Genomic DNA, 26,567 nt, shown 5'->3' with positions numbered 1-26,567 from the left:
CTGTCTAGACAGTGGTGAAGATGTTTAATGTCTTTTAAACAGCTGAAAGGACTTCTAAAAATATTTAAAAGATTAAAGATTACTTTAGTTTTATTTAATATGCTAATGGGAAAAATGTAAATAAAAGAGCCCCAAAAAATCATCAATACCAAAAACCAAGAAAGGAAACTAGTGGCTCAGTGACAGTTCATTGATTACTGATAGTGAATCTGTGTGTGGGTAGATAGTATAAATTGCTTCTTTAATGATGAAGTATTGTGGGATTTATGAATTACTTTTCCAGAGTGTAGGACAGTTAAAAATTTGCTTCATCTATTGCTTACATTTATAGTCTTTCAAAAATGAGGAAAATTATGCATAATTATTTTAGTCAGAGTTATGGGACATTTACATTTGTGGACTTAATGTTATGTTAGGTTCTAGGAAAAAAGAAATTAACCTATAAAGATGCGCTTCATAAAGATAGGTTTGTGGTGTATCGGATTAAACCACTGCTTGAGATGGCAGCATTCACATCCGGGTGCCAGATGAATCCTGGCTGCTGTGTTTCCAATCCAGCTTCCTGCTCATGTCCTGGAAGGGAGGCAGAAGATGGCCCACGTTCTCGAGTCCCTAGCACGCGCTTGAGCAACCCAGATGGAGTTGCTGATTGCTGGCTTCTGCCTAGCTGGGTGTTGCTCTTGTGGTAATTGTGGTAATTACCAAATTACCAAAGCTGGGTGTCGTTTCATGGTAAATGTGGAAGTGAACCAGTGAGTGGAAGATTCTCCTTTTCTCTGTCTTGTAAAAAAAGACACGTTTCTGCTAGAGTCTGGGTCAAATTTATAAAAATGTTACGTGTATCAGGTGAGATTTGTGATGATTCGAAAGAGAAACTTACATGTTTTTAAAAAACAAAGTAAGTTTGAGGTAAAAATTAAAATGACTCATTAGAGATAACTCTTATTCACCGATTCAAGCGTTTGTTACTGATTCTAATTTTAGCAGGGTTTTTGATGTCACTTAGCAAAGTGCCTTTCATGATCTCAGCAGTTTTCATTTTCGACTCATTCTGACGCTACTCGACCTACAGAACTGAAGACCAAGGGGGGAATCTAATTTTTTTCTGTCTAACAGGAGTTGCTGAAGCGGACCCCACGCAAACACAGTGACTATGCAGCCGTGATGGAAGCCCTCCACGCCATGAAAGCTGTCTGTTCCAACATAAATGAAGCCAAGAGGCAGATGGAGAAATTGGAGGTTTTAGAGGAATGGCAATCTCACATTGAAGGATGGGAGGTACGTTCACTTTGCTCATCAATTGACCTTAAAGTTGTTTGAGGTCCTGTCCTTGGAGCCAAGCTCCTGGCACAGTAGGGAGGGAAAAACTGTCATTGTCCTAGGTATTGCTCAAAGACTATCATCCATTCTGAACGGTACTATTGTTCATTATAATTTTCAAGTAGCTTTGAGGTGGCAGTTAATTGACTTACGTTCTACTGGAGAAGTGTGTGATGGAGCCAGTAGATGCTGGGTGGGCTCCAGAATTTGCTGTGTCAAAGGTTGTGCATCATGAACAATTGTTTCTGTCTTGAGTTGGATCAATGAGTGCATAGCCTGAATGCCTGAGAGAGCAAAAAGGTGACAAGCTTTCATATGTGCTCTGTGGTGTGCTTTTCAGATTCTAAGTTAGATGTTTGATGTTCCATCTCAGGGCCTTGTAATATCTCATAGCTCTTGGTTTCAGGAACGCAAAAAAGAAAAAAATGCAACTCCGCATCTGTTTTTCAGCTGTGGTAATCTTTAAGCTTAGATTTCTTTTTTGGTTGAAGTTCTAAAATGTGACTTCATTGCAATAAGAAGAAACAAAACTCAATTTCTGTCTTTAAGTTGCCTTAATTTTAAATGAGCATAAGCTTTGGGCTAGGATAGATTTCATTTTCTTGTTTTAAAATAAGCAAGTAAGGTGTTTTTGTTGTTGTCGTTGTTGTTGTTTGCTTGTGAAGATTTCAAGTGTTCTCAGCCAAATACTATATTGGATAAATACAAGTGGATTGCTTTTCTCTTTGGGGCTTTATAATTGATTAATTTTTAAAATCTTCAGTATGTTAGTTTTTTTGTAAACCCAGTGTTCCGTCTATCCAGATATGCAAAGAAACCTGGAACATTGACCTTGGGGAATTCTATTTGTCTACCCTGCACTTTTAGGAAGTGAACTGGGGTCTGACTTAGCTTTCTCTTTGTTTCTGTTCTTCTCCTTCAAGTGTCCAAGGGGACCTCCTATTTCAGCATGAACGCTTCTTCTTTCAATCACTTAAAATAGTTGTGTGTTTTACAATTGATTCATGATGATGATTTCCTGGGAGCAGTTGCCCTGCCGGGATGGGAAAAATGGGATGGAGTTTGCTTTTGCAGTCTTGTTGTCATTCAGACATTCAGACCGAATTTGCCTTAAATTGCTGGACTTTTCAGTGAAATCTGCCTAGCTTTTCACTAAAACCCAAACTTGTCAGGCTTTTTCATACTCTAGGGAAGCAGTAAGGCTTCTGATGTGTATCCTAAAAATTCTGTTAGCTACCTAAAGGAGAGATTTCTTGGAAATGACTAGTTTTCCTTGCACAGTAGATACAAAAGGAGAACATATGTGGATCATTACTATTTCCTGCATAGCCTCTTAATCAAGGATGCCTCAACTGTCCTAGTCTTAGGGGGTCTTAAAACACTGAGTCCAAGAGAAAAGTGGAGTATTAAAGCATAGTAGTGGATTTGTGGAATTTTGTTGAGTATGTGGGGAAAACAGAAATCTAACATTATTTACAGGTTCATTTAGCTTGAGATTTTGGAGGTTCAGAAGTATCGTTTGGGGTCTAGTTCTGGTGAATGGCTTTAGAGTGGCAGGAATGAGGAAGACAGAGTTGGTATTTGTAGACTATGTCTAAACTAAGGCTTTGTGTCTCAAATGTTTGATCAAATATTATAATCCATATTATACCAACTTAAAATTAGGATTATTTAATTTGCTCAGATTCTTAGAAACAGGAGGTGGTGAAGTTTAGAGTTTAAAATAGGCAACCTGATTCTTAAGCTCATTTTCCTTAGCATATCATGTGGTGTCCACTCAGAGCAAAATATGATTAAGTTTGCCTTTGTGCTTGCCCTCTAAAAGTAAATGGACTATAGGAATTATTTTCTTTTTCCCAGCATTTATGTAGGCATTATGGCACACTGTCAACATTGATGTAACCTCAGCTGAGATCTGAAGTGTGCTTTAATTGTCCAATTTTGAAGTTAGGCCTCCTATTACTATAATTTATTATTTCAGATAAATGTCTTATTCAACATTCAAAATATTCCATGAGCTAGTCTGCTAAAAGTAATGTATGAAGATGATTAATATGTTTTAGAAGAAAAGAGTCCTCATGGCTTAATCAGTCTTTGTGTGTGCGTGTGTGTGTGGAACAGGATGGTTAATCTCAACTAACCTTCTCGATGATGAATTGCATTGTGACATTCACTGTAACTTTTAGAGTTAAAGGCATGGGGACATTATATTGTTTAGTCATTCAGATTTATGCCTATTTGGAATCGATCCCTCAAATGTAAGAAATCACAGGGAGAATTTCTTAATATATGAAAGTGTTGGGAAAATGAAGTCTAAGATTTTTTTGTGTGTGTGTTTTAGACTATCAGAAGAAATAGAATAAAAATTTGATGACATATTAATTATGTTTTCCCATGGAGAAATACAAAAGCACAAAGCCATTTGAAAAATCATGTGTTAGTGGTTTTGGAATTTGTTTGCCATTTACATTTATTTAATTTGTGCCTGAGAGTGTGTTAACTTCAAACCATGTTTTCTGCTTGTTTCATGAGTTCAGATCTTCCAGAGTCTGCTGATAGGTCATGTTCCTTTTGCTCTTGTGTTAAGTGATTCTGTAGCCAAGAACTGATTTAATGGCATGAGACAGAACAGATTTATAGTTGGTTCTTGTTATTCAAAGATAAATGATTTAAAAAAAAAAAGGCAGCCATAAAACAAATCGACTCAAACAAGACAAAGAAATTTAATAATAAATGGAATGAGGAAAATATATGATTGAAAATTTATCTTGGTACAATGAAAATTTACATTACTGACCTTTAAAATTTACATTATTAGTATGTAACAAAATTCAGGTTATCATTTCCATCAGTAATTTCAACCTTAGGAAGTTAATCCAATGCTGAGCCTTTGGTGGGTTGAGTATGCATTTTGTTTAATAATATGTAATAAAATCAGTGGCATATGCTTCATTTCATGTTTGGTTTCATAATACTTTAAAAATATCTCTTTTTTGTAAGACTAGTCACATTTTTGACTATTTTTCTCAAGGGACTCCTTTGGTATTGAGCGTGTTCCCATAGGAAGCTCCATTGAGTTGTGAGTCTTGCTCATTTTTCTTGTTCTGTGAATGGATCAAGTTCTGTTAGATCTTCCTCTGTTATTCGTTGTGTATGAGTGGGGACATTTCAAAGCTTCATGTCACTTTTCATCATTTCCCACTCAGTTGTGTTATTCTGATAGTGACATCCAGCACTTAGACTACAAAATGAGGGAGAAAGATGATAGAGTGATGCAGAGAGAAATGGCAAGGATACCTGAAGCTTTTGTGTAGGCCATTGCATAATAAGTAGTTGTATAGCATAATGAGGGCAACTTTCTGCAGGTGTACACAATGACATAAGATTTAGTACACTGCCTATCAGGTGGTAGACCTGGAAAAAGCTAATTTTCATATTCATCTAACTTTTTTTTTCCAGGAACAAAGTATGTGTTTCCTAAAGAATAGATATTCCAATTTGAAAATTTTATTTATTTTCAAAATGAAGGTAAAAATGCTAGCCCAGTTAAGCAAATGAACACTCAGTGGTGATGAAGTACACCGTAGATATTATGATGACCTTGTACCATATTATAAAATGTCCCTTATGCCTTGGATGAAGGCTTGCAGCCTGTACTCTTTCAAATGGAAATGTGTGTTTTTCTCATTGTCAGCAATGATGTACCTGAGCACCTCTCCTCCAGTACTCAAAGCCCATGAAGCAGGAATGTTGAATGTATTGACAAAATAAGATTAGTATCTCATTTACCTGAATGGCTTTAGGTCCTATCTTAGCTTCTCTCTATTCAATTTTAAAGGGAGTGGAAGTGTTAACAGGCCTTTCAGGTGTGCATTCTGAGCTGTACAAATTGAGAATTACACACTTTGTGTGTAAGGGATGCATTGCTTTTGGTATAAAAATCATTTTTTTAAGATTTATTTTTCCTCTGAATAGCAGAGTAGTTACAGAGATATGAGAAATAGAAAGAGAAATCACACATGCACACACACATGCACACAATGAGAGAGAGAGAAAGAGACCCCTTCTATCCTCTGTTTCGCTCCTCTGTTATCTGCAGTGGCTGAACCTGAGCTGAGCTGCAGACCGGAGCCAGGAGCTTCTTCCAGGTCTCCCATGTGGATGGAGGGGCCCAAGCACTTGAGCCATGCTTAGCTGCTGTTCCAGGAATATTAGCAGGGAATTGGATCAGAAATAGAGCAACTGGAACTCAAATGTGTGCCCAAATGGGATGCTGGCATCACTGGCAGAGGCTTAGCATACTCTTCCGTGATCCTGGCCCTGCAATTTTTTTTATTTGATGCAGAAAAAATATTTAAACATTTGAAATATTTGAAAAAAGGAGAAGATTCTATAATGCCTTTAAAATGTTAAAATCCTCATAATTTCATTTCCATGTACTTTTTGAAGTGCATTTTAGTGGCTTATGTGCTTTGTTCTTTTCCAGCAATATGTTAGGCTTCTTTTATTTTTGTTATATTCAAACAATTATTCATTGTCTTCATTGACAAATAAGTGAACAAAAATGGGGGAGAAGAAGGGGGAGAGAGAGAGAGAGAGAAAGAGAGAGAGAGAAAGATTGATCGATTGATTCTTCAACTGATTCTTTCCCCCTGAGCCTGGGCCAAACTGAAGCCCAGAATCTGTAATTCATCTGAGGCCTTTCCCTTGCATGGCAGGTGACAGTTTGCTGTTTCTCAGGGTGCACAGTAGCAGGAAGGTGGATTTGGAAGCAGAATTCCCTGGCTTAAACCAGCCTCTCTGGGGTAGGATGCAGGCATCCCCGAACCTTTGCAAAAGCTCACTTTGTTGCCACAGGTTTTGGATTTTCTAGTTCACCTGATATTCTCTTTTTAATAAATTCTGTGGTTTTTGACAGTCTTAGAAATTGCATGCTTGTATACTTTGTTTTTTTCATTCTAATGTTTATAACTTTTTTTTTTTCCTGTGTATTTTGGAGCTTTAGTTATTTCATCCTAACCCTAGATAATTGCCTTTCTGTTCTAGGGGAAGGACAGTAAATCGACATAATTTTTGTAATATTAAAAGCTTATTTACTTAAAAAGTAAAACCATAGCTTTTTAAAAGATCAGAAATGGTATATTTTATCATGTAAGTGATAGTAAAAGATAATATTATTTAAACAAAATTTTCAAATGTCTACTTATATGTGGGTGGATTTGAAGTGGGAAGGAAGACATGTCTACATCACAGGCAGTGTCTGCACTTGGCCTAATTCTCTGGTATATATAAGATTATACATACATGTTGCCAAACATGTTTTAGTAAATCTTCAGCTGCTGTTGTCTTAGATAGCACTCTGTATTAATCATGAGACATCAAAGGCATGCTGGGCACTCTGTAGTTTAAAATATAAATGTAGTATTAAAGAAATACTGTAAACCACTTTCTTAATATTTAGATATTTTGCACATTACAATGTAGATTTCTTTAGTATACACACAGTTATTTGGGAACTATTTAATTGCTCATGGAAGATATTTAATATCTTGTTGACAATGTCCTACATTGACAGAGTATGTGAAAAGGTTATAATGTACTGATTTGAGAAACCCGCTGTAAATGGCAGAGGTACTTTATCTCAGTGACAGACACCTTGGTTGGACTTGGTAAGATATCATCTGAGTGATGTTATGTGTTCATAGTAGGGTATAATTTGCAGCATAATCAGGGACTCTTGAAACTCTGATGGGGTGGGTTTTATGGTATTTTCTAAAAGTTTCATTAATTGGTGATCAAGCTGGGTTTTTAAATTGCTTATTAAAAAACGTGTTGCTCTTCAGCAGGTCTATTAATCTCATTCTGTTTTGTGAACTGAAGCAAGGGGAACCTGCAACTGGGTCTTCAGGAACACCTCAGGCATAGTTTTCTGTTGCATAATAGGCAGGGGAGTGAGAACTTCTTAGTTTATCAATAAGGACTGCAGGATTCAAAAAGTCAAACTATTTAAGTACAGGATGGAAAGAAGAGACCAAGAGGTTTGGTTGACTATTCAAGCCTTCTAAATCAGTTATAAGATAGAGTTTCTATTATGTTAATTCAATTTTATATGAAATAATCCTCACACTTATTTGGGAAGATGATCAAGATGTCAAAGAATGTTCTTATTTCTGTCATTTAGGGGTCTGTCTATCATTTTTGAGTAAATGAATTTGTGCAGTTATTTGGAAGATTTATTTGATATGCAAATTAGGACAGTATCTGCAATAACTGCTTAGTATGGCTTGGTTTATGTGAATCACTCTCTAATGAGGGACACTGTGTACTTTTTCTAGGACTAAAACCACTTTTGCTAATTTGACATATTATTTCATCCATTATGTAGAGAATAAAGGTTTAAGTAGAATCTTTGTGTTTTCCTTTCTTTTCTTTTCCATTTTAGGAGTGAGTATAAATTGATACCTGTTAAAAATTTAGACAATATCATAGTGATATCCTTATTGAGCCCTTTTCCTCTATTAGGAAAAAAGAAGAAAGGAAAATGTAGGCATTAACAAAACGATAAATTAGTTTGAAATCATCTGCTGTAAAAATAATATAGATAGCATGTATAATATGTGTCCTGAATGTTCATGTACATAAAATATGGGAGAGGGCTTTGTGTCTCTTGGTGATTCCAACTCCTGAAGCTGAGCAGGAGAAGCCTGGGGGAGGACGGAGACCTGTATCAGTGTGTGGTCCTTTACGCAGTTAGGACTTCATCCTGTGTAGTCACAGCTTTGACAAACCGAAACAACAAGTAGCATACAGTGTTTCAGTCAAGTAATCAGATATTGCTATTTCTGCTTTTCCTGACTTAGGGGTCCAACATTACTGACACGTGCACTGAAATGCTAATGTGTGGAGTCTTACTGAAAATTTCTTCTGGAAATATTCAAGAGCGAGTGTTTTTTCTTTTTGATAATCTTTTGGTATACTGCAAAAGAAAGCACAGGTAAGATCCTAAACAAGGCACCCTTCATCAACAGTGGCTCGTCCATCACACATGCTCAACCCTCTCCTTTCCCAGGGTTCATGTCCTCGTAGGTGGCAGCTGCACATCCTCCCAGCCCAGTCCCTGGATTGCTGCTTTCACCTTCATGTTAGATGGAGCTGAGAGCCTGTGCAGGGAACTCAGCTACGGGGGCAGCAGGAACCCATCCCTACCTGCCTCCTCCCAGTTCCATGTTAGTAGGAGCTTGGATTCAGCAGTGGGGCTGAGACCCAGGGCTCCAGCCCAGCCAGTGTACCAAACAACGTCTTATCTACTATACAAAATGCGCACCCTGCAAAATACTAACTTTATATAAGACATATTTGCTTTAGTGAAAGGGTACCAATAAGTTTCATTCAATTTAAAAATAAAGAGTGAGGGTGAAAGTGTGGGATTTGGTGTGTTTGAGTGATTTTATATTCCAGGTTTAGAGGTTGAGGAACTGTAACCGGATGTGTTCTGAAAGTGTGAGAATGAGAGACATAAATTGTCTGGCTTAAAAGGTGGAATAAATGGAGTATCCTTCTTTACCTCTTGAAATGTTTTCTTTCCCCAATTCACTTAATAAAATGACTGGAGCAAGTTAGTGACAATTTGGTAGCCATGCTGCTGATACTCAATAATGCTGTCATCTGAACTGTTACATTGGGTTGCTATAGAAAGAGATATTAATTCAACAATACAGTGATGTGGATTGGGCAAAGTGTCTCAACGTGCTAATCCTCTCTCTGCAGTGCTAGCATCCTATATGAGCACCTAGATAAATAAATAAATCTTTCAAAAACTGTAGTGTTGTGAACTAAGAAAATGTAGTACAACACACACCTTCATGAAAGTTTGCTATAGTACTATATTACATGTTTTATAGTTCATATCAATATAATATTTTTGAAGATTAGAACCAAATATAGTTAAATTGTTGTTGTTTTTAGCTTAATGAATGTTTTTGTCTTTTACTACATATGAAAATTAGTTCATTTATTTTTACCATAAACTTCTAAAGTTTTTGTGTTCAAAAATATGACTGGGAGGAGTAGAAATAGGATGTAGTAAGTATAGAATGAGTTACTACTGTGTAACTTAGTTAGTGCATTTGTTGTAGCTTTTGAAGGTATCTTTGTGAGTGAGATCTGTTCTCAGTACTGCTGATCTTTTTCTTTTTCATTTATCCAAAGCTTTTACAAAATTAGCCATCAGTGTACAAATAATGATATGATGGGGTTTTCTGGTTGTAATTGTTAAGTAAGTTATACAACATAAAACTTTAGTGAATTAAAATCTTGTTGGATAGCAAATAACCTTATTGAAAGTGTAATCATTGAGCAAATACATAGTGGTTAGAATTGGAAACAGAGTTCTGTCAGGGTATCCCTTCCCTGCTGGAATTGAAGTCATGCAGTAAACTATGTTTCCTTTGATTGAAAATGTTACATCTATTTAATGAACTTCACCTAAATGTAGGCTTTTTAAGATTTAGATAGCTTGGGTTTGGCTCAGTAGCCTAGCAGCTTAAGTCCTCGCCTTGCACACGCCGGGATCCCATATGGATGCTGGTTCTAAACCCAGTGACCCTGCTCCAGTCAGCTCCCTGCCTGTGGCCTGGAAAAGCAGTAGAGGACGGCCCAAAGCCTTGGGACCCTGCACCCACATGGGAGACCTGGAAGAGTTCCTGGCTCCTGGCTTTGGATAGTGTAGCACCAGCCATTGCAGTCACTTGGGGAGTGAATCAACAGACAGAAGATCTTCCTCTCTGTCCTCCTCTTTGTATATCTGACTTTCCAATAAAATTTTTTTCTTAAATTAAAAAAAACAAAGATTTAGACAGCCTTTGAAATCCAGGATAAACTGTACCTTTATAGACCTCTGTAGTGTTGTGATTATAGTAACAGAGACATGATTGGCTTATTTAAAAATATATTTATTTAAAGCTAGAGAGACCAATAGACACAAACCTTCCATTTGCTGCTTCAGTTCCTGAATGCTCACAGCTGCTCAGACCTGGGCCAGGCTGAAGCCAGGAGCTTAGGACTTAGTCTGAGCCTACCTTATGGGGGACAGGGCCTGTAGCATGTGAGCCTACCATATGGGGGACAGGGCCTGTAGCATGTGAGCCACCACTTGCTTTCTCTCAGAAGGCTGGAATGGAGAGTGGAGCCAAGGGCTTGAACTCAGACAGGCTGATGTAGGATGGCTGGGCATCCCAGATGGCAACCCAAATGCTTACCTCTGACAGTCACTTAAAGCACACAGTGTCAAATTAGGTGTTCTAATTGTGGATCTTTACACTGTTACTAGCCTTAGACACACTTATTTTTTAAACAATGATTTGTACTGTATACCACATAAAAGAAGACTGTTTATTTTGACCTGTATATGAGGTTTGTAAGATAATATAGTACAGTATCTTGTTATATTTTTGTATTCAACAATTTCTAGCAATCACATCTAATTTGTGCAGCAATAATTTATTCATTTAATTTATACATATTCTATTAGTTTTACAGTGTAATTCTTCATTCTCCTATCAATGGACTTCTGGATTTGTTCCTGTTTTTCTGCTATTTGATTATTCTTGTGACTCTTTCCTGGTCATAATAAAATTAAAAATTAGGAAATGAGGTAAATGTGCAGCATTGTATGATGGATAAATTTCTTTCAAACCTAATGTTTTTTTTAAGGTTTATTTATTTTTATTGGAAAGTCAGATATACAGAGAGGAGGAGAGACAGAAAGGGAGATCTTCTGTCCAATGGTTCACTCCCCAAGTGAGCGCAACAGCTGGAGCTGAGCCAACCCAAAGCCAGGAGCCAGGAGCTCTTCCAGGTCTCTCATGGGGGTGCAGGGTCCCAAAGCTTTAGGCCATTTTCGACAGCTTTTCCAGGCCATAGCAGGGAGCTGGATTGGAAGCGGGGCCGCTGGCATTAGGACCAGTGCCCATATGGGATCCCTGTGCACACAAGGCAAGGACTTTAACCACTATGCTATCGTGTCAGGCCCATACCCAATGTTTTCAATGCTGAAGGGATCAAATACTTGTGTTTAAGCTGAGTGCTACAGCATTATGTGGATGTTTAATGGATTTTCATTATGAATAATAATGCCCACAGGGCAGGGGAAATATAGAAACCTTGTCCAGAATTCATAGTAGGATCATTAATGCAATGATTATTGACCCAATGATTGAATTACTAAATATATAAGATTCATTATTGTTATTATATGCAGTGTTTTATATGATACAGATATTAATTCCTAATGTATACAAAATATTAAAATAACTTTCTTTATTAATAGTGAAAGATTGCTAGATTTTGGAGTGTGTTTAGGTCATTTGACCCAGGAATCTTCTTTCTCTTCCAAAAGTCTGAGGTGTAATAGCATCTTGAGGTTTCTTCCTTATCCATCCTGTCCATTCCAGAGAATATACAAATCTAGCCTCCGTTGCTGGTTCCACCTTCTTGCTGATGGTCACGGTGGGAGGCAGCAGGTGGTTGTGAAAGGGTCCGGAACCTTGCTTCACACAAGGGAAACCTGGTTTGCTTATCTGACTCTTAACTTCAGCCAATTCCGACCTTGGATGTAATGGAGTTTGTAAAATTTTATTTCTTTTCGCTTTCAAAATGAATAGTGAATGGGAACTCTGTTTATCTGTCTCTTTTGGGCTCTCAAATAAAACAAAATGTGAAAAGAATTAAGAGATAGATTTGAACAATGATATACCGATTTGCAATGATTTTTTTTTCTTACATGGTACCTTGATGTTATTTCCTATCATGTGGACTATGCAGTAACTTGAGTATTAGTCTGCTCTTTATTCTTGTTGAGTTTGATACCAGTGTCATGGAGACTTTGGTTCATTTTTTTTTTAAAGATTTATTTATTTTTATTGCAAAGTCAGCAAGAGGAGGAGAGACAGAGAGGAAGGTCTTCTATCCGATGGTTCACTCTCCAAGTGACTGCAATGGCCGGTGTAGCACCGATCTGAAGCCAGGAACCAGGAACCTCTTCCGGGTCTCGCATGAAGGGGGAGGGTGATGGGAGGGGGTTGGGAATATGGGGGGGAGGGAGTTGCAGTGTCCCAAGGGTTTGGGCCGTCCTTGACAGCTTTCCGAGGCCACAAGCAGGGAGCTGGATGGGAAGTGGAGTCACTGGGATTAGAACCAGCACCCATATGGCATCCCAGCGTGTTCAAGGTGAGGACTTTAGCTGCTAGGCCACAGCACCGGGCCCGACTTTGGTTCTTAATCTGTAGCATTTACTTAGGTGTATTAATGAAAATCATTTATAATCTATTATCAAAGTAGCCATAAGTATTGTAAAGTGGTGGAGTCTGTGGGCTGCCAGCCACTCTAGTCCGATTAGCTGATGAAGTGTCTGTAGAGGTGATGAACAGATAATCCAGGAGTCTGCAGTATTTGCTGAGGGAAGAGTGCTGGCTGGGTTGGTAGCATTTTGGAGCCATCTCCTTAACCCATGTGAACTTGAGCAGGTGTGCCTCTCATTGCAGAGAAGAAGGGATCTGCTCTTACTGTACAGTGTCCATAGTGAAGTAAGCCAACAATAATTTCAGTTTATTACATTGAAAACTGGACTTTCACTAGTCAAATGGAATACTTCATGTCAACTGAAATCTCTTCAGTGACTTTTTAAATTCTCTTTGAATCATTTCTTAGAATATGTCCTATTTAAAGAATTAAAACTTCACCATGAGTAATAATTCAAATTAATCCTTAGTTCATTGTTACAAATGTTCATCTGTAAACCTGGATTTTTTTTTCACTATACTCTAGGTATGGCTAGACATACTGTATGCAAACTGAAATGTACGGAAGTTATTTTGATAATAAATGAGACCTTTCTGAAGGATTGTGTTTACATTAAGAGGCTTGTTCAGTGTGAAAACACTGGTATTATGCAAATGCAAGAGGACAAAGGATGTTGACATCTGGATCTTGCTCAGCCTGAGAAGTCAGTCCTTGAAGAGAGGCCATAAGTAGTAACTGAGTATTTTACCATGGCTTCAAGTTAATAGGAGTTTTCAGCTACTCACAGTAAAAAGGAAAATGAAGCTGAACAAAACGCCAGTGAAACATTAAAATAACAATTCTTTACTGTGAGAGTTTAAATAGGTGCTGCTGGGCCCAGCCCGGTAACCTAGCAGCTAAAGGTCTCACTTTGCATGCACGCAATGTGGGCATCGGTTCTAGTCCTGGTGGTCCTGCTTCCCATCCAGCTTCCTTCTGGTTTAGGAAAGCAGTAGAGGATGGGCCAAATCCTTGTGACACTCCACCCTCGTGGGAGACCCAGAAGAGGTTCCTAACTTTGGATTGGCTCAGCTCAGGCCACTGAGGCTGCTTTGAGAGTGAATCTTCTGTTCTTTCCTCCTTTCTGTATATCTGACTTTCTAATAGAAAAATAAAATAAATCTTTAAATTAAATAGGTGCTGCTGTTGTCCTGTTTTGGAGAAACAGCTCTCATATATTTGTGTTATCCTGAACCCCAAGCTTCTGTTTGCGTATTTCACAGTCTGACGTATGGGTCAAGTCTTGTACAGCAACCAATGCTATTGTGAATGGGAAAGAAGTAGGAAAACAAATGAACCAACCAAAACAAAAACAACCCAGCAGAAATCAAAAAACTTTTGATGTTGTAGGTGGGATTGTTGTCTTTTATTTGAAGGTTGGCTTAATAGCAGTTGTTTTAAGATTGTTTTTCATTAAGTTTTCTAACAGAGTCTTTGTGATTTCATTCACTTTAAGACGATTGAAGAATAACAAGGCTTCCACAGATGGCCACCGTTACCTTTTTCGTGGCCGGATCAATACAGAGGTGATGGAGGTGGAGAATGTGGATGATGGTACAGGTGAGTGATGCAGAAATTGAAGATGCAGCACCAGGGATGGGCGTTGTGGTGCTGCAGGTGCATTCCCTTAAATGGTGTGTCAGTTCCAGTCCTGTATGGCCACTACACACTCACCATCTAGCTTTCTGTCAGCACTTACTGGGAAGTTACACATGCTGTTCAAGTACTGGATCCCTGCCACTCCTGAGACTGATGGACTTCCACTTCTGGCTCCAGCCTGGTGAATCCCGGGCTTTTGTACACATTTGGGGAATAAACCAGTGAATGGTTTCTCTTTCTCTCTTTCTGTTGCTGTACTTTTCAGGTGGATAAAGGTAAATAAATAAAGATGAAATGGCAATAATAACTCCTTATGTCACTTGACTCACCACACCAAATTAGACTTAAGAAATAACTTTGTTAAATGGAACAGTTGAGTAGGGCTATGGAAAAAGTGAGATAAAGCCATGTAGGAATGTAAAATTGGAAATGTATATGTGCATGAAATACAGTTGTTTTCTACATAGAGGCAGAGGAATAGCTGAGTAGGGTCTCAGGATGTCTGTTTTGATTTAACTTTAGGATATTCCTCATTCCTTACATAGAGTATGTGTCAGAAAATAATTAATGGTTAAGTTTCTTTAAATTTTACTTTATTTTATAAGTGTGTGATTTCTTCCTTCCTTTGCTGAAGAGTATAAAATATTACAAATCTGTTTTATCTACACAATATTTACTATTATAGGCAGAGCTTCAGTTACCATGTGGAGAATTATGGATAAAGAGTGTGTGCTATTTTATAAGATCATTTTAAGTGCCGTATTATTCAAAGGCAATGAATTTTTATGCCTTAGATTTGAAGGGACAGTTGTGTATAAGCAAGTTTATTAGATAATAATTAGTCACAAAGATTAAGTAAAATAAAATCTTAAAACTTTTGTTTTCTCTTTGAAACAGTAAAACCCATAAAATGAACGTTTAGTAAATTGAATCAGATTTATCCCCAATGATTTTAAATGCTGTTTCATAAATTTTCTTCCTGAGAAAAGATAAGATGAAATGAAAGATAGAAATTGGTGGGAAAACAAATTAAGTGTTGTTAAATTGTTGCCATATCCATATAGAGAGATATCTTTCAGTAGCAACACGAATTGGAACACAAATCGGCTCCCCATCACGTCTATACCTTCCAGGTCATCCCAAGGTCCTAGAAAGGGAGAATATTTATAATCTGTCAAGGCACAGAGTTCTCACATGGTTTTGTGTGTGCCGTGTTTCTATCATATTGCTAACATCCTGACAAATTGTAAAGTACTTAAAATAGTGAGCCATGAGGAATACGAATAAGGGGAGATACAAGTAATGTGCAAAACTCACCTGGAGAGCCATGTCCTCATGAGGAATATTGTTGAGGACAACTCTCCCCACCCTTGCTAAAAAGTGGACCTGACATAATGTACACAGTATTATTATTATCATTATTAGAGTTGTATTTGAGTTTCAGAGGAAGAGAGAGGTAGAGACAGACGGATCTTCCATCTGCTGCTTCACTCTTGACATGGCTGTGAGAGCTACAGCTTGAGCTGGTCCAAAGCTAGCAGGAAGAATCTTCTTTTGGGTCTTTTCCATGGATACAGGGGCCTAAGCACTTGGTCTGTTCTCTGCTGTTTTCCCAAGTACATTTATAAGGAGCTGAACTGAAACTGGAACAGCCAGGACACAAACAGAAACCCACATGGGATGCCTATGGAGCTGGCTTGACCAGCTATTCTGAAATGCCAGCCTGGAGCACATTAATTTTTATAAGATGGTAGTAATTCATCTTATTCTTTTTAAGTGAACTCAGTAGTGACATTACGAAATGTTACCTGTCTAAATGTTAAAAGTGTCTTGTCCCAGTAACTTGACTTTCCAAAGACATCCAAAAGCCCACTTTGTGTTTGAATTTGCAGCAGGATAAAAGCAGAGCATGAGAACCTTTCACTGGGTTCTTTATTGTGCTCTATACATCCCGCCTCTCCACATGATGTGGACTATTGCATTACCACTACCTGTACTGGTAGGCTAAGTGAATTTTGATAATGATGACTACAATTATGATACCTATAGCAAACTCAGGCATTATGTAAATGACTCTAGGAACCCAGAACTTTGGGGAATAGGGCAAACAATGCAATGGTAGATGCTAAGGGAATAATCCTTTGGGGGGTGACTTTGATGTTGCATTTGCATGGAAGGGCCACAGTTTCAGTCGCATGAGAAAGCTTTATTGTGCTGGTAATGTTTCAGTCTTCTGGGCCTCCATTCCTGGGGATAGGGGCCTTATACCAGAAAGGGCATAGACCCTAGTGATTTGAATTAAGAGGAAGAAAGGACATTGGAATACATGTAATTGGCATAAGTTAATTGTATGGTGGGTTCTTTGAACATGAATTTGCAAGTCTTAACTTTCATGGAAACAAGATGAAGAACTTATTGGACTGTATTATTCAGTTAATAGTATTTATTTTTTTCTCTGTGCATACATAAACTTGCTACAAGGTAACCTGGAAAATTTCCAGATGGCAGTTGGATACATTCTCCTAGTTTCTTGTAATGAAAATTTATTTGTTTTTCTGGATATATCCATTCTACCAGTGGGGAAAGTGTATATCATCTGCCACAGTGGAGATGCTAAAATAGAATTTTTGAAGTTGGATAGAGCTTTGGAGATCAGTTCATGTTCCCTGTAAATATTTCAGGTGATGTAATGAGGCCAGTGAAGGAGCAGAAGAGTTGCAGAGATGGATTGTGGTGACTTAGTTCTTCTGAGGCAGAATCTAGGTGCTTTACCAGTTTTCTTTCTGATTTCTAACCTTTGTCATTTCCACCAGGGAATCTTTAATTCTTTGGTAATACATCTTCTTACTTTATATTATGTGATTAGAGCTGTGATGCTGAAAGATTTCAGTAGAGCGAACAAATGCCCACTTGCCAAGTACTCCCTACACTTGAACTCTGTATAGGTTGAATGCCAGGTGGACAAACACTGTCAGGCTCACTTACAGATGCCAAAACCCAAAGAAAAAAACTGCTGTATTTACATATGAATTGAATTTTTGAGACTGAAGTGTATTTTTGAGAATGGGAATTATGAAAAAACTCATATTTTTACATACTCCAGGTGTATGCAAAAATAGTTTTCTAAGAAAGAAACTATCAGACATCTAATTGCATTGACTGAACTCCAAACATACAGAGGAAGTAATTGCACTTAAATGGAAGCTAAATATATTTTTGACCAAGATGTTTGTATCTCAATGATTTTGCTTCTGTTTGTAATGCTTAATGCATTGAGTTACTTCAAAGTTGTATATTAGTGTAGAAAAGTATGTAAACAATGTTACAACATGTAGAAGTTTAAATAGTTGTATATTTATTGCAGTCTAACCATATTAAACATTCTTTCCCATGCTCATGGGAGATGTTAATCACTGTGTTTGTATTCAGCTTTGATCTGAGCATTCTCTAGATTTCTACTCTTTCAGTGAATCTAACTTGATTTTTCTTTGGGCATTTTCTACAGATATTGGTTTAATTGAGATGGTATAAGAAAAATAAAACAGCTTGAGAACAGTAGTAGGAAAGCTGTTGAACTTCCTCATATTCATTTTCGTGATGGTTTTCCTAGTGTATGCTTGGAAGTCATTCAGAAAGTAGCACCAGGTCACTCCCATTCTCTCTTTAGAGCTAGTTCATTTGCCTGGTAGGACAGAGGACAAGAATATTGACCTTTAGAAAATGTGGTTTCTAGTTCAATATCATAAAGACCACAGCTTTAAGAACAATAGATCTGTGTAAATTGGATAATTTGATTTTTTAAAATTCTTAAGCTGGTAGGAAAAGTGTAAACTGTCATTTTTATTTATTTTATATATTTCTTTACTGTCATCTACTTAAAAGTCAGAGCAACCGAGAGAGAGAGAGAGAGAGAGAGAGAGAGAGAGAGAGAGAGAGAGAGAGAGAGGCAGGACCAGACAGCTAGATGGCAAGGAATCTTTAATTTTCTGGTTCGCTCTCCAAGTGCACACAAAGCCTGGACTGGGCAGATCACAGCCAAGAAGCCAGGATGCCACCTGTCCTTCACGTGGATGTCGAGGACTGAGCAACCGAATCTGTTGGCTCTTGAGGATGTGCATCAGCAGGAAGCTGGAGTGGGAGGACAGACAAGGACTCAGTCCAGACACATACGGGCTGCTAGCATCCCAAGCGACTCACTGATATCCCAAGTGACTTAACCCCCTGAGATGCAATGCCTACTCCCTGGCTGTAATTTTAATATAAATGTTTGATAGCATCTTCAAGATTGAATTCATTGTTTTAGTCAAATTGAATTTTTATGAGATTTTAAAAGCATTTCCATCAGTTTTCCCTTTATATTCATGAAAGAAAACAGTAATTAAAACTTGAACTCTGCAACCTTGTAACTTGTTGCATTTGCATAAAAGTATTACTTTAATGATAGCTATGGTTTATCACCAAATAGGCTTAGTTTTAAATTATTCCAAAAATGTTGGTAGAGTGGATAAACTGTAGTTACCTTAGGCTGGATTGAATTCATTTTGAATTTTAAAACTAATAGTGATTTTACAGTGTTGAAAAAAGTACTATATAGAATAGTTCTTTTTAGATGCCCTTAAATTTTGAATATGTTAATTTAAATTATGCATTTCAAATGTATTTATGGATTAGGAAGACAGATTGATAGAGAGAGGGTGAGAGGAAGAGAAAAGGAGATGTTCTGTCTTGTGGTTTACGTTCCACATGGCCACAACAGATGCCTGGGCCAGGCTGAAGCCAGGAGCCTGGAATTCCACCACATGAGTGGCAGAGGTCCTGGAATTCTCCCACATGAGTGGCAGAGGTCCAATACGTGTGACATTCTCTGCTGTGTTTCCTAAGTACATAGGTCCTAAGGGAATGCATTTGAAATTTCAAAAAGGTCAGGGAGTAAGCCTCTTTTTAGCATTTTTTTTTTCTCAACTAGAGCTTTTTTATTTTGATGTTTGCCCTAAGTGATCTCATGTTACTTTGAATACTAGAAATTTTTCTGTTATTGTTTAATATAATCAAGTATTTATTTCAAGAAGTAATTTGATGTTTCTCAACAGTCAATGTTCATATGAGTAAATTGTAATTCAAAAAATTTCCTTCGGAAACTTAGACATTCATATAATTGATGAAAGGAACAGGAATTTAATGCATTATTTAGATAATGGTTTCTTGTCATTTTGGAAATGAATTGTGACAGTTTCTTCTGTTTACTAGCCTTTGTGCACAACACTTAGATATATTATTGGATATATATTATATATTATATATAATTGTATATACTGTATATTAATTATGCATTTATATATAATTGGATATATTATTCCTCTCAATAAGCTTGCATCATATTGAAATGCAGGTTTACTGAGAGGAAACCAGCATGTATAGAGAGTTATAGTGTACCAATTTTGGCAAACTCTCACGTCACTGGCAAAAACTGTATGAATTTAAGAGTACTGAATTTGCAAAAGGTGTGGCTTTAAAAGGACCACTGCTTTGTTTAGGAAGCCTTGTTCTTTGACTGTTTGTGGGATGAAATTAATGACTAAAACTCTTGAGCTTTGCATATCATCTTGATTCTGTTCTTTTTTGACACTTTATAGAAAGTTATTTTTTCCTTTTTAATTCATTTTAAAAATCTATCTATCTATGTATCTATCTATTTATTTATTTGAAAGGCAGAGTGCCAGAGGAAGAGAGAAGAGAGGGTGGAAGGTTGGTGAGAGGAAGTGGGAGAGAGGGAGAATGAGAGCGAGAACTCCCACAACTCCTGGTTCCATCTCAAATGACCACAGTGGCCAGGTGTTGGAAGCTGAGGACAAGGAATTCAGTCTGCACCTTCCACCTGAAGGGCAGTATCTAACTGCTGCAGTCATTACTGCTGCCTCCCACAGTCCGTGTTAGCAGACATGAAATCAGGACCAGACTGCAAAACTGAAACAGGCACTGCAGTGTGAGATGAGTGCCTTATCTGGAAACTTACCTCCGGGGCCAAATCAGTATTTTAGATACACTGAAGCCCAGAAATTTATGTTCATCATTTCAGACTTGTTTTAAATTCCAGAGGACAAAAACATGTGGACTCTTTCATAATCGTATCAACAATGTTGTTTGTGGATAATTTCTTATTTTGAGGAATGGGGATATTCAGTGATATGCTTTGATTAAAATTACAGAAGTGTATATTATAATATACTTTGAAATAAATGGGACATAATGGTATAATTACTTATTGCATAAAATATCTAGTACTTCATAGCATTATGGACTATGTGCACTATATGCTGAGTAGCATATGAGTATGTTTAGGTATGTGTATGTGTATATAAATAGTCACATATTTATAATAGCGTACACTTTTAAAAGGGAGTCAGCATGGTTGTTTGGCATAGCGTTTAGATGCTGGTTGAGAATTCTACATCAGAGAACCTGAGATGGATACCTGGCTCTGGCTCCTGACTCAATCCTGTAGATCCTGTAGGGCAACAGGAGGTAACTCATGTGTTTCTATCACATCACCCAGGTAGAAGGCCTGGATTGAGTTCCTGCAGCCAAGCTTCAGGCAAGGCCACATGCAAGAGATGGTGCACATTAATGAGGATTAAGAGAGAGTGAGCAGCGTGATGAGAACCGCACCCTGTGGACAGGACAATCAGGACAGCCACAGAGAAGAAAAGAGTGGCAAGGTCACAGATTAGGTCAGCATAGAGCAGGGCAATTTAAAGAGAATCTCTAACGCAAGATCTACCTATTTTTATTTGATCCGCTGGTGAGATACCAAAGGCTTTTGTGCTAACACACAATCTGGTACAAAATTTGTAAGAACGAGCCAGCAGGGAGTAGAGATGACAGCGAGCATAACCAAAGACTGAGAAAGGAGAGGAAGTGGAATCAGATAATAGAGTGGTTGGCGCAGGGTACACACTTGTGCTACTTCAGGAACATTTCTCTGCTGACTTGAGATCATGACCTCTTGTACCATTTGTGCTCTGTGAGAGGAACTCATTGAGTTTAGTTTAAAGAAGTCTAACACTTATTGTAGGTGTCATGTGGCTAATGTGATTATCTGTAGTGTTGGTTAAAGGGGCAACAACACGGTGGATTCATGGGGGTGAATTAAAAATCAGGTAACATTCATGTAACTCACTATGGCCTGACCTGAGTAGAGAGAGCATGAAAGCTCGGACATATTGTGATGCAAGTTTTTAAGGCAACAAATTGCAGGAAAGGGAGTTAACTACATGTACAATTTCAATTTTGACATGTTTCATTACTGCATATCATAATTGTTCAGTTGATATTTTTATGGCTTATTAAGGAGGAATTAATGGTGTAATTATGAAATCATACTTTTTATTTTCCCATGAATTCCCATTAGCATATCTGACATGAATTATGAGCTTCAATTACTTTCATAGAACATGAATATGTATTAAGTATATAAAGGAAAGAAGAAAAATACAAAGAGTCTTCATAAATAGTTTATAATTTCTTTATGGTGGCAAAAATCAATCTGTCACTTATTATTTATGAGAAGTTGCACACAAATCAATGCAGACTGCAGTCCATGTAATTCCATAGTAGATTAAACATAACTTAGAAGTTTTAACGGGTCCATAACTGTACAGAATTACTCGATGCATTTTTTCATCTGTCTAAAGGAAATATGTGGTGGTTTGGGAGCTAATGGAATAGTGTGGGAACCAAATTATGAGAGAATGAGTGCCAAGCACCACTGCTTCTAGTCAAAACTTACTAAATATAGATCACTTAAGAGGAACAGCAAAACAGTGTGCTTGACTGTCAGTCTTTGAAAGACCTCTAATGTTTTTGTGGCCTCCTTTGCTTAGTGACTGCTAGAGAAGTCCAAAGAAAAGTGTTATTTTAGTGGGACAGATGCTGAGTCAGGCCTCTGTGGTGTGGATTTCCGTTCTGGGATCCTTGCTTGGCAGGGACGTGGTGCAAGTAAAGGCTGCTTATAAGTCATACCCCTTTTTCCTCCACCTGCTCTGAGGACAGAGAGCTGCCATCCACGGTTTTGTTGTTGACATGCAAAGTTGACATGATACTTTAGCCCAAATTATAGTACAGTATTGAAAAAAAAAAGATCATTAAATGTCAACTTATCATCAAAGAACACTTAATTTTTTGAGTTTCTGTTTAAGAGAATATGTGGGATGAAGTGACTTTATAGAGTGTACATTTTAACTATGTTTTTTGGTAATTGTTTGCTACTAAGTCCATAATTTCAGTTAAGTTCCATTGATTTGTTCTCATGCCAATTGTACAGTTTAATATAGAATAAAAAATAACTGTGTGGAGCGTAGACTTCTTTGAAACTTACAATGTTACTGCAAAGAAATTTAGAAAGACAAAACAAATCTGATACCTTGAGTGCTTGAATACTGACAGGAAATTCTGTAAATGCTTGAGATTGATAACAACCAATTTGGGTATAGAAAAGGTGAATGTTAATTTGTTGGGTATTAGACTTCATGTAATATTATCAATGTTGTGAGTTGCAGATATTTTATTATTGAACCCTGACTGCATCTAAGGCATAAACATTTCTTTAGCTTTTTCAGGTCTTGTGTATTTTCCATATATATTTATAAAACAAAGATATTTTTCTGAATTCAGTGTTTTTGGAACATTGTTCATTTAATGAGCTCATGGTAGCATGTTGCATACTGTTTTTTTTTTTTCACCTATACTCATTCATTTCCAGCTGATTTCCATAGCAGTGGACACATTGTTGTAAATGGGTGGAAGATACATAACACAGCAAAAAATAAATGGTTTGTGTGCATGGCAAAAACACCTGAAGAGAAGCATGAATGGTTTGAAGCTATTTTAAAAGAAAGAGAACGGCGAAAAGGTGAGTGTATGCCTCAGATACTTTTGTAGGTTTGTAACTTAGCAAGAGAGCTCATGTTGAGGAATGGTTATGACAAAGTAGAAATATGTATGTTGTTCACTTCAATTTACTATTTAATGATAAACTTCATGCTAAAATAATTTTTGAATACTGCCATTTCCAAGGTTGCATTACCAAGTCTCCTTTACAAGATAGGCATCAACACTATAATGCAGAGCCAAAGTGTCTCCAATGATTGTTCTCTGTGTATTTAACAGTACATTGCCAACTCTGAGACCACACATGTTAGCAGTCTAATCATACATTCAGGCACTTTGGATATTATTAATTTTAAAAAGTGTTAGAATATCATTGTGTGCATTGTAAAGTAATCCATAAAAAACTCCTTCACATGAAGAAGTCCAGTTTGAATTTTTTTTCTAATATTTATTCATTTATTGGAAAGCAGAGTTAGGGGGTGCTACAGGGGAGTTGGGACAGAAAGCAACTTACCATCTACTAGTTTTCTCCCTAGATGGCTGCAGTGGCTAGGGCTGGGCCAGGTCAGGAGCCAGAAGCTTCTTCCAGGTCTTCTGTGGGTGGCATGGACCTAAATGGTTGTTTAAGAATTGCTATACTGCTGTAGTTTTAATGATCTATGATTACTTTAAATTTTATTGTAACAATTATTGTATATGGATTTTTAATATCCCCACAAAAATAGTTTCTTTTTGCCTTTTATTTGCTAAACTTTTTATTTGGTGAAATAGCAAGCCTTTTTTACTATAATACAAATTTAAAATGCATCATATCAAAAGCTAAGAGAAGGATGAGGAATGGAAGGATAGCAAGGTATGGGGGAAGAAGGGAATGTCACTATGTTCTTATGATTGAGTCTGCTAAAAATTAAAATATAAAAAAGAACTAAAAATTTATACCTTTTTAATTTCTTTAATCAAAAGGCTATGCATTCTAAAATCCTATATTCTAAATTTCTAAAAATAATAAGAGTATTCAAATAGGCTATAGTGTATATGCCTTTGTATTCAATAAAATGATTTCTGGTAAAAAAGGAAGGATTTTCTGGTGCCTTACTGGTTGTATCATTATCTGCTGCTTCTCCAGGTCTTCAATGGCAGAAAGCTAGATTGAAAAACCTATTCCTGACACTCTGATATAGGAGGCAGGTGGCTTATCTGCTAGGCCCAAATCCCCACCAAAAATAACTAAAAGACACTGGCATTGTTGCTCAGTGGATTAGGCCTTGGCCTGTAACTTGGCAATCAGTATGGATGATGGTTCAAGTCCTAGCTGCTCCATTTCTAATATATCTTTGTGCAACTATGCCTGGATAACAGTGAAAATGGCTTACGTCTTTGGATCCCTGCCATTCATGTGGAAGAACTAGAAGGGATTCTGGCCTCCCGGTTGCAGTCCAGCTATTGCTGCCATTTGGGAAGTAAATCTGTGGATGAGAAGTTTCTATCTCTGTATCTCTCTGTGTATTTCCTCTATCGCTGCAACTCTTCCTTTCAAATAGATAAATACATATGTGTGAACTAAATAAATGAAACAAGAGACAGGAACTCAAATGCTCCCAACGTAAACAAATGAGGAAGAGATGGAAATTCTTGTGATGAAGTTGATTTGAACAGTACCCGTTGTGTAAATATATTGAAGTATCTCTATAAATATGACCAATTATTACATATTAAATAGAATTTAAAATGCAAGAATTGTCAAACATATCTGGTCTGGTAATATTCAGTTGTGTGAGATAATTTGTACAAATTCTTATTCCTGTAATTCAGCTTAGAGTTAGGCGTGCTTTCTCTGGCTTGTTTATCAATCAATTTCTTAACTGTTAAGCATTACCAAGTTAATTGCTTTTCCTGAGATTCAGAAATAAAACAACTCACTAGTAAAATAATTCCATAACCCAGTGAATACTCTTCCATCTTCAGATGTTTTCATTTAAAAAGTATACAAAGTTTTTACTCTGATTAAAGTATTTATGGCATACATTTGTCTAAACACTTGCAAAGAATTTTCAAACACTCCTCTGGTTGATCTTGGAGGAAGAGCCAGATAGAAATGTAAAAAATAACAATTATATAAATGCATAACAGACATTTTAAAGATTTGCTGCATCTTGTAGTCTGTTCATGTAGCCAAGCAAACAACATAGAGGGTGAGATGAATTTTTCATCAAGTTGAACCTGGTTCACCACGGTGGCTATCATCCTCTAAAGAAAAAAAATGTAAGCATAGAAAAATGAAAAAGAAGAGTATATTATTTGTATTTATCATATTTTATTTATATGCAGTTATTTATTATTGTTGTTGACAAATGTTACTGACTTCTGCACTGAAAAAGAAGTAAAATCTTGGTAGGAAAATTTGTAGCTTTGAAGACTAGAGATAATTCGGAACCTGTTTTCCTGCAATAGTTCTTGCTTAGTTGCATCCCCTGATTAGCTGTTAGTTATCCCAGGATGTATGCTTTGGCACTGATTTCCCTTGCATGAGTTATCTGATCCTATCAAATTGTCTTTCACATATGCATCTACAATTTCTCAGTCACTGGAAGTGTCAGGGCTTGTCCTTTCTCCTGAGCATTTAATCATGTAGTCTAATCATTGTTGCACTCCACTTAGCATTGCCAGTACTGACTGGACTCGTAGATTCTTGAACATTTTGCTTCCCCACCTTCATTTGGTACTCTCCTCAAGAGCCTGCAAGGTGCATCAATTCCTTCTGTCTTCTCACCTGCATTTATTTTCAAATTTTTACTTTGTTTGAGAATCTCTCTCTCCCTCTCTCTCTCTTACACACACACACACTCTCTCTCTTACACACACTCTCTTACACACACACTCTCTTACACACACACACACACTCTCTCTCTCTCCCTCTCTCTCTCTTACACACACTCTCTTACACACACACTCTCTCTCTTACACACACTCTCTTACACACACACTCTCTCTTACACACACTCTCTTACACACACACTCTCTCTCTTACACACACTCTCTTACACACACACTCTCTTACACACACACACACACACACACACTCTCTCTCCCTCTCTCTCTCTCTCTCTTACACACACAACTCTCTCTCCCTCTCTATCTTACACACACACACACACACACACACACAGACACACACACACACTCTCTCTCTCCCCCCCTCTCTCTTACACACACACACACACACACACACACACACACACACACACACACACACACGTAATGGTAAGAAGAGAGAGCGCATGTGTCTTCTCACTCTCCAGACATCTAAAATGGAAGAGGCTGAGTTGAGCCTCAGACCCAGAGCCAGTACCTTAATTCACTGTGCCATGTGAGTGGCAGACACCCAATTACTTGAGCTCCCATCAGTACTTCCTGGTTACACGTTA

At 37.4% G+C, this 26,567-nt stretch overlaps 1 protein-coding gene across 1 annotated transcript in view; it reads left to right on the top strand.

Moving 5' to 3' along the window:
- The window catches only part of PREX2 (phosphatidylinositol-3,4,5-trisphosphate dependent Rac exchange factor 2), a 254,250-nt gene that overhangs the window by 68,338 nt on the left and 159,345 nt on the right, over window positions 1-26,567 (top strand). The window contains exons 6-9 of the mRNA XM_040994636.1: window positions 1,117-1,278; window positions 8,181-8,314; window positions 14,114-14,217; window positions 23,015-23,164. Of these exons, the coding sequence (XP_040850570.1) occupies window positions 1,117-1,278; window positions 8,181-8,314; window positions 14,114-14,217; window positions 23,015-23,164 (550 nt within the window). The remainder of the gene's footprint in view (window positions 1-1,116; window positions 1,279-8,180; window positions 8,315-14,113; window positions 14,218-23,014; window positions 23,165-26,567) is intronic.

Source organism: Ochotona curzoniae, unplaced genomic scaffold, assembly GCF_017591425.1.
Source record: "Ochotona curzoniae isolate NIBS_2020 unplaced genomic scaffold, NIBS_Ocur_1.0 contig_1071, whole genome shotgun sequence".
Lineage (NCBI taxonomy): Eukaryota > Metazoa > Chordata > Mammalia > Lagomorpha > Ochotonidae > Ochotona > Ochotona curzoniae.
This window is presented reverse-complemented; position numbering and strand designations above follow the sequence as displayed.